Below are 8421 nucleotides of genomic sequence, written 5' to 3' on the forward strand. Positions count from 1 at the left end.
TTACATACCCGGTTCTATTTTTCCTCTTTGTGGAGATCACAGCTTAAATGAAATGACATTGATCACTGAAGGCCACCTTTAGCTTAAATCTCTCACTGATCTGACTGAGCTCAAACTCAGTCAGATTTTTATTTTATAGAAATTTAGGTCGCCGCGAATCGTAGCAATATGAACTGAAAAGCCTTATTGTGTGAGAACTCATGACAAATTACATTAATAAAATTAAATTAAATCGAATATTGCACTGGCCAATAATTGACAGTATGCCATCACTTTGAGTCCCATCATCAGCACAATCAAATTAAAATGAAGTTTGTAGTAAGAACGGAATCGTTTTATACATATAATTTTATCACTTCACATAGTTACATAGTTTACATAGTTAGTAAATTAAAAATCGTGTATTTATATAGAACTTTGCAAATATATGAGAAATAAATGATTTCTATTGTGAACAACTATTAAGGTCTCAACTCAATTCCTTAAGTTCTGTTTTAAAACTTTTTCACCCCGAACTGAACATTTTAAGATATATCGATTAGGAGTACATATTGAAGTGCAATAACATAACTACATATATGTTAGTATGTATATTGCGAAAAAAAAATGTATGACAATGCAATAGTATGCCAAAGTTAGTGGCGACTTTCAAAAAAGAAGAAAAGAGAGGAAAAATTTTGCGTTAATATTTTTAGGTCGTACTGGGCTTACATGTAAACAGCTATGTGGGTTTGAAAAATTATATGCGGATAAAATCAAAAGAGTCGATTACATAGTTGCTAAAATTTCTAGTCAGATCGCCAGTGAAGATTACCGAAATTTATCACACATTTTCAGATGGCTAACTAGTTCCAATAAAGTTCTAAGATAATTAACAAATATGGAAAGTTTAAATCAAATTGGAGTCTTTATTTTTAAATTTTAATTTGTAATTTGTAGTTAAGACTACCAAGAATTTAGGTGACGACCCAAAAAACTGAATATATATTTATCGGAAAATGACTTAATGTCATAGGTCTTGTAACACAACGAAACGCTTCTTTAGCGCAAGACAAAAAAGTTGTAGGCATAAAACCAATCAAAAATTGTGCTGTTGAAGGTGGGTTTTGAGAGTAGGTAATTCATACTAATAATTGATTCATCTGATGAACTAACTATAACTATAACTATACGTGAATTAAAGCCATATGTAATTAATGGCTCGAAAGCCATCAAAGACTTCTAAAGAGGTGGTTCATCAGTGAAAATGTCTGTTAGTATCACTCATTTTTATTGAATTACAATCTTTCAAGCGTAGCTCTTATTTTTCCTTTAACGATTGCGTTTTATAATTTTTTTTTTTATATTTAATATTGTTTTTTATAATCTCTGAAGAAATAATTGACTCTAAGACTAGTGTCAGACGTGAAAAATGTCTGTGTTAGTCGTTGTGTGACCCAGCTGCACTATCACTAGTTTGATAATACCTATCAGTAAATTATTAACGCATTTTGATTGTTTGAGTTTTAAAATTAATGAGACAAACTAAAACATTTTTATTATATTTATTTTAGTAGTTGTAGAAATTCGTGGAAAATGTTTATTTAAATCACCCCTAATATACATAGGTGATGCCGTACAAAAGTTATAATGCAAGATCGTCATGCGGTATACTGTGAGATTGAGAGAACCCTTGGTATTAGTTCCACCAGCATTTATAAAATATTGCACGATCAGTGAGAAAGGTTTCTTCTCGTTGGATCCCTTATCCTCCATCATTTGACAAAATCTCAAAAAGATGTTTGTACCGGTTGGTGCACACAAATGCTTAAGAAGTGCAATGCCGGTACTTCAAAAGACATATATACGAGTAAGACTGTAACATGTGAAGAACTAGGGATACATGCGTATGAACCGAAATGTAAACAGCAGTCGATTGTATAGGTGTTTCAAGATGAACCAAATTCAACATAAGTTATTTGCGCTCGAAGCACTTCGAAACAAATGGTCGCTTGTTTTTTTCGGAAAAACTGGTCAATTCCGAATGGTATACAACCATTTGATTGTGTTCAGTGAAATAAGGAAAACAAACAATCGTCGTCGGATCATTCTCTATCCTGATCAAGACAATGCTAGTTATCACACATTTTGTCTAACAACTGACTACGGTCGTATTTGAACATTCAAAAAATTGAATTGATGGGTCATTCACATACAGTCTTGTTTTGGCACCCAATGATATCTTCTTGTTCTCGAACGCCAAGAATATATTGCGTGGATAACGATTTTTGTCGGCCGAAGCAACAACGAAGGATGTCTAAAGAAGACTGATAAATTTGCTTCGACAAAACCACCTAAAAGAGGTGGCTGCAACAGGATATTATGATTTTCTTACTAAGAGTCTATATGCATCATCTATTGATATGAGTATTATGGCCAATGATCTTGCTAAAATAATCATCAACCAGTTACCCTGCAAAAAGGCACCGGAGTGACAGGATATTATGATTTTCTCACTAAGAGTCTATATGCATTATCTATTGATATGAGTATTATGGCCAATGATCTTGCTAAAATAATCATCGACCAGTTACCCTGCAAAAAGGCACCGGAATGACGATAAATTTTATTATAAGACTTTTTAATGCCATTATTACATTTAGTTTTTACCCACCAGAGTGAAAAACATCCATGATTATAATGGTTCATAAATCAGGAAAAGATCCCACGTTTGCCCTTTCATACAGGCCAATAAGCTTACTACTTTGCCTTTCTAAACTCTTTGAATCAGCACTGCTTTTAAAGCTGAAATCATTCCTTAAAGATCAAAACCAAATACACTTTCACCGGTTTGGGTTTAGAGAAAAACATGGAAGTACTGAGCAAATTAATCGTATAACGAACGAAATAAGACATGCACTGGAAGCTCAGAGAACTTTGTTCCATGGTGTTTCTTGATATTAAACATGCATTTGATAAAGTATGGCATAATAGGCTCATATACAAGATACGCTGTCTCTTACTTGTTAACGTCCACTTAGTTTTAGAATTGCATTTGCAGCACAGAAGTTTTGAAGTTAAATGTGAATCATACACTTCTAATAATTTCTCAATAGAAGCTGGCGTTCCACAAGGTAGTATACTTGGCCCTATCTTGTACGTACTTTACACATCTGATATCCTAATAAGTAATTCAGTTGCCACTTTAACGTTTGCCCATGACACGGCAATAATATGCCGAAATAAAAATATTGTGTTAGCTTTAAACCAACTTCAATCTCACTTATTTTAGTGGAGAAATGGTTGTCAAAATGGCGAGTTAAATTTAATGAACTAAAATGTAGACACGTAATTTTTACCTTAAATCGGAGTACATCTCCAGCAATTTTACTAAATTACATTCCCATACCACAAGCAGATAATATAAAATATAACGTACTTAGGTTTCACCTAGATAGACGACTAACTTGGCGCAAATATATTGAAGCCAAAAAAATTCAGATGAAGCTCCAAAGGTCTAAGTTGCTTTGGCTCATTAATAACAAATCTTCCCTGTGTCTAGAGTATGAAATACTCTTGTATAACAGCATCATAAAACCAATATGGACTTATGGTATCCAGCTATTTGACAATGCTAGTGCTACAAATATTCATTGATTTAATCCATTAATTCATTGATTGATATAAATGAAGTCCGTGATATAAGGTTTATTTATTTTGTTTTATATTACACAATGTATAGTTAAAATGAAAAAATGTAATATTATGTAATTAGTGATAAGATTTTACGACTAGACTTTTTGTTAGTCTCATTGTAAGAGAAGATACAATAAATACCTTCTGCTCAAAAAGGATTTTGTAGTTAACTCCTTAAGTAATAGACCTTTTTCAAAAATTTTTTTGTTATGTTGGCACACCCTTTCTTGAAATATGGTACAAATTTGAGCGCCATGTGTCAATTAGTTTGTTTACAGCAGCTGTTAATGTGAGACTACCTCAAGTGCATTTAGCGATTTTTACTATGAAAAATTCAGTTGAAATTTTGTGTTTTGAACGAAATTTCATGTGTTGAAGCATTGAAAATGGTGCAGAAAGCTTACAAGGAATGTTTATGTCTCGAACACAGGCATTCGAGTGGAACAAATCATTCAAAGAGGGTCGTGAAGTGATCGAGGATTTGCCTCGTTCTGGACGTCCATCAACATCAAATACCGAAGAACACGTGGCAAAAAATCAAGAAAATTGTGCTGGAAGATCGTCGTATGACTAAAAGGGAGATTTCTCGTGACTTAAACATCTCAAATGGATCGGTTCACCACATTCTACATGATATATTGGGCATGAGACGCGTTGCAGCTCGACTTGTATCGAAACACCTTGATTGTTTGCAAAATAAATACCGAAAGAACGTGTGTGAAGAAATGATTTTTGAGCATGGAAACGACTCTACATTCATGAAACGCATCATAACACGTGATGAGACATGGGTTTAGGAGTATGACGTCGAAACCAGTCAACAATCGAGCGAATGGCGCTTCGAAAACGAGCCAAATCCCAAAAAACCGCACAAAAGTCGCTCGAAAATTAAAGTTATGCTCACTGTTTTTTTCGACTACCGCGGTGTTGTTGTTGTTCATTACGAATATTACCTCGGCGTTATGCGGCATTTGCGTGAGTCCATCCGTAAGAAAAGACCATATTTGTGGAAAGCCAACAATTGGATTCTTCATCACGACAATGCTCCATCGCACACGGCTCCTGTTGTACGCAATTTTTTTTAAAAAACACGGCACCACTGTCATCGCTCAGGCATCATATTTGCCAGATCTGGCGCCGTGCGACTTTTTCTTGTTCCTGAAACTCATATTGCTCCTTCGCAGTAAGCCTTTTGAGTCGATTGAATCGATAAAAGAGAATTCGTCGAAGGAACTAAAAGCCATACCTGCATGGGCCTACGAAAAGTGTAAGATTGGGAAGATTGGGTAAAGCGTGCTGAAGCGTATCGCTTCCGAAGGAGCATATTTTGAAGGAGATAAAATAAATTTGGAACAAAATTTAAATTTGTGTTTTATGTACAAAATCCGGGTACTTTTTGAGCAGTAGGTAAATGTATAGGCATTTAAAAAAAGTGTATTAATTGTAAAGGCGAATACTGCGAAAAAGAATAAAGCAATTTTTAACGACAAAGTAGTATTTTTTCATTATTAGGCTTAAAATTAAAATAGTGACCCTCGTATATTGAACTTACTTGCGTTGTATATTTTGAGTTTAATAAAATATAGATGAACAAATATAGTTTGTGTTTTGTAATGAAACTCATAACAAGCAAGTAAACAAGTAAGCAATTTATCAATTACTTCAATTTAATGAATTTAAAAAAGCATAACGCAAGATTTCAGATAGATTTTGATGTGGATCGTAAGTCAGTGTGTGGTGGCGCGACTTGCGCTTCTCGAAGCGTAAATAAAACCGATGAATGTGAGCTACCGTGCTGGAGAGCATTTATATTTTAGTCGATATGAAAATTACTTTTTACACGATAAAGTCGAGATTAACGCAAATGAAACTATTTCTAAATTACAAAATATTCGCTATTTTAGCGTTATTATTTTTCCTATGTGCTTATAGTGAAGGGGGTAGGTGGAAATGAAATCTTTTACGCTGGTTACTATATTTACAAAAAAAACAAAATATTCGTCATAATACTAATAGTATATTTATTTCAAATTTTAATTAAACGATCCGATTTTATTTAACTAATGCATTCGGATTGATATGTGTAAAATGTGCGAATTTTATTTCATGTGCTTTCAAATATCGCTGCCTGAATTAATAACATCACTAACTTGGATTCTCCTGACACGGCTATATACTGCGATCTTATAATTATATCTTAAAGGATGGGGTGCACAATGCTGGAAGAAACACAATTCTGGTTCAATACAAACTCCTGATGGTGAATTTAAACGTCCCTTTGGAATTCTCTGTACATATCAGTGCTTCCTTTGGTTTACTCCTATGTAAGTTTTACAAAAAAAAATATGCACTTTAATTCATGCTATCGATATAAAAACAATATACCCTTAACATATAGTATATAAAATACATGCAATAAGTTTATTATGATATTTGTAACAGAGTAAGAGATATATCCATATATAAATGACCCATTTCGTACTTTTTATCTTTTTGAAACTGTGGTAGTAACCCCGAATAGTAATAAATTATAATTATGGTTGCTAATTATACATTTATGTTTACTTATGTTCCAGAATTATATTTAAAAGCGTAATTTAAACACAAAAGCAACGAAACTGTGATATTTTTTTTTAGAGAAAGTGGATAGAATGAGTTTTATTTTTGTGAAATCTAGCTTGAATTTTATGGAAGATAATACTTCTATATATGTTATTTGTTTATATGTTATAGCTGCTATTTAAATTTCATAATCGAAACTAATATTCCTAAATTCTATTCTTAAGTGATAAGAAATAAGATCTAAGAGTTTTTTTGATCACATATAACTTAGACTACTACTATAAATTATAACGATCTGTTAAAATTTAATGTAGCTATTATATATGCAGTATAAGCTAAGTGTGAAGGCATAAGTTATTGTCTGGGAAATTCTGATATAGATGAATAATTTTTCCTGATTTTTAATATTTTTAAGTATACATAAAAGAAAAATGAATCGATTCAGATTAAATATTTGCTGCTGAACATTCATATTGTTCTTGATTAAAAAAAAAAGACATTTTCATTTGTCGAGACTATTTTTGTGAACTAAGTGAAGCAATTAATTATTCTACTTTGAACCCAGACTATTTAATAAAACTGACTAAAACAATTTAATATATATTCCTAAAACTTAATTGTTGTATAAAATAAGGGTATATTAGACGTTAACAAAGGCATTGTTTAGAGAGCATTGAGTGCATATTTTAAATTTCTTAAAATATTAAAAATTAAATTTATTGAAGTTTCGTCATAGCATTTCCTGAGTTAAAAATTTCAAGTTTTTACCGAACATTAAAGAAGTGACCGAATATCTCTCACGTAGACTAGAATTCATTAAAAATTCTAGTAAAAAAATGGATTAATATACCGGGATATACACAAAATTAGGTTATGTTAAAATGCTTATTAGATAGAACAATGGATCTCCTATTCTCAAATATAACATATTATATTCATACGAAGACAAATCTGTAAGGTATTGTATATTCATAAAATTAGTATATCGTAGCATCACAGTTGCGTTAATTTGTTGCTGAAACAACAAATGTTTATAAGGATATATTAAAGGATATTTGTTTTGTTTTGGATCTGAACAGGTAGAACAGAACTAAATTACATGTATAAAATATATATATAATAATATATATAATAAATAATACAGATATAATTTTTGTAATAAAAAATTTACTTCAATTGCTATGAGGTATCGTCATATAATTTTAGTTGTTCCGATAAATAGACGATAACCCGAAAGTCACAATGCCAAAATTACTTTATTCATTCTCTTCAAAACGTAGTCAAATCTTTAGAATGGAAACGTATCACAAATACTTGCTACTATGTTAGTAACAGTATTAGCATAAAGAAATACATACATTCATGAGAAGTGTTAATCCGGTTTGACAGTCTAAGCGAGTTTGTCAGTGGTAATAAACTTATCTTATTTTATTTTTGAAACACAAAGTTGTATTTAAACCAGAAGAAAATCTACTTGACTCATTGCACTCCCATATGAAAGGTTCTGCAAATCTGCTCTAAATAAATTTAGGTTTTATTTACTTTCATAGGTACTTTTACTAATTTCGTCAGAGTATAAAAAATGAAGCTTCACATTTTTTTATTTAATTAAGTTTTCACTTCCATACTTTGCATTTAAAAACTTTTGTACTTCTATTTTTTTGCATTGTCTAGTTAAAAGTATAATTAAAATATTTTTCATTTCAGATTTCCTCATTGTGAGTTTATATTCGAGTTACGTCTCTCCAAACATTTCACATCGTTTCCGGATTGTTATGCCATTCGCTGCAACGAAACATTTACATTTTTATAGTGATAAATAAATATAATATATAAATTAAAATTTTTGGACGTATATGTAAAATATTTTAATTAAAACTTTAGTAAAAAACTATTTTTGAAATTTTATTGCACATGTAAACAGTCCGCCTGAAGCCTAAAAGAAAGTTACTGCTTGACTACCTGTAGATGTTGACACATTCTAACCTTCGGGGCAGGTTGAAAGGAGTGTAGATCTTAATGGCGTTAGTTTTTACTTACCATAAATGACAACCTGTTAGAAGCTAAATGTTATTTAGATTTTAGTATTAAACCAATAATTCATGTAGTAACTTCATGCAAAGTTTTTGAACCATGAGTATATCGCACAATAGATTTTGATTCCAAATAAAGTGTATCTTTCCT

General features: G+C 31.5%; 1 protein-coding gene across 1 annotated transcript; it reads left to right on the top strand.

Annotated features, from left to right (window-relative positions):
- The first annotated feature begins 5386 nt into the window (after positions 1 to 5386).
- On the top strand, positions 5387 to 8080 carry LOC119673319. Its single transcript, XM_038084583.1, has 3 exons — positions 5387 to 5615; positions 5879 to 5999; positions 7945 to 8080. Exons 1-3 carry the CDS (start codon positions 5498 to 5500, stop codon positions 8048 to 8050), a joined length of 345 nt encoding a protein of 114 aa, XP_037940511.1. The 5' UTR covers positions 5387 to 5497; the 3' UTR covers positions 8051 to 8080.
- Positions 8081 to 8421: the final 341 nt, after the last annotated feature.

The sequence above is a fragment of the Teleopsis dalmanni genome, chromosome 1 (genome assembly GCF_002237135.1).
Source record: "Teleopsis dalmanni isolate 2A chromosome 1, ASM223713v2, whole genome shotgun sequence".
NCBI lineage: Eukaryota > Metazoa > Arthropoda > Insecta > Diptera > Diopsidae > Teleopsis > Teleopsis dalmanni.

What these genes read in the sequence shown, in the direction of transcription:
- LOC119673319 (XM_038084583.1), top strand. Translation starts at nt 5,498, where the DNA reads ATGAAAATTACTTTTTACACGATAAAGTCGAGATTAACGCAAATGAAA. An exon ending in ATGTGCTTATAGTGAAGGGG is followed by an intron (nt 5,616 to 5,878) that starts GTAGGTGGAAAT and finishes TATATCTTAAAG; the next exon opens with GATGGGGTGCACAATGCTGG. An exon ending in TTCCTTTGGTTTACTCCTAT is followed by an intron (nt 6,000 to 7,944) that starts GTAAGTTTTACA and finishes TTTTCATTTCAG; the next exon opens with ATTTCCTCATTGTGAGTTTA.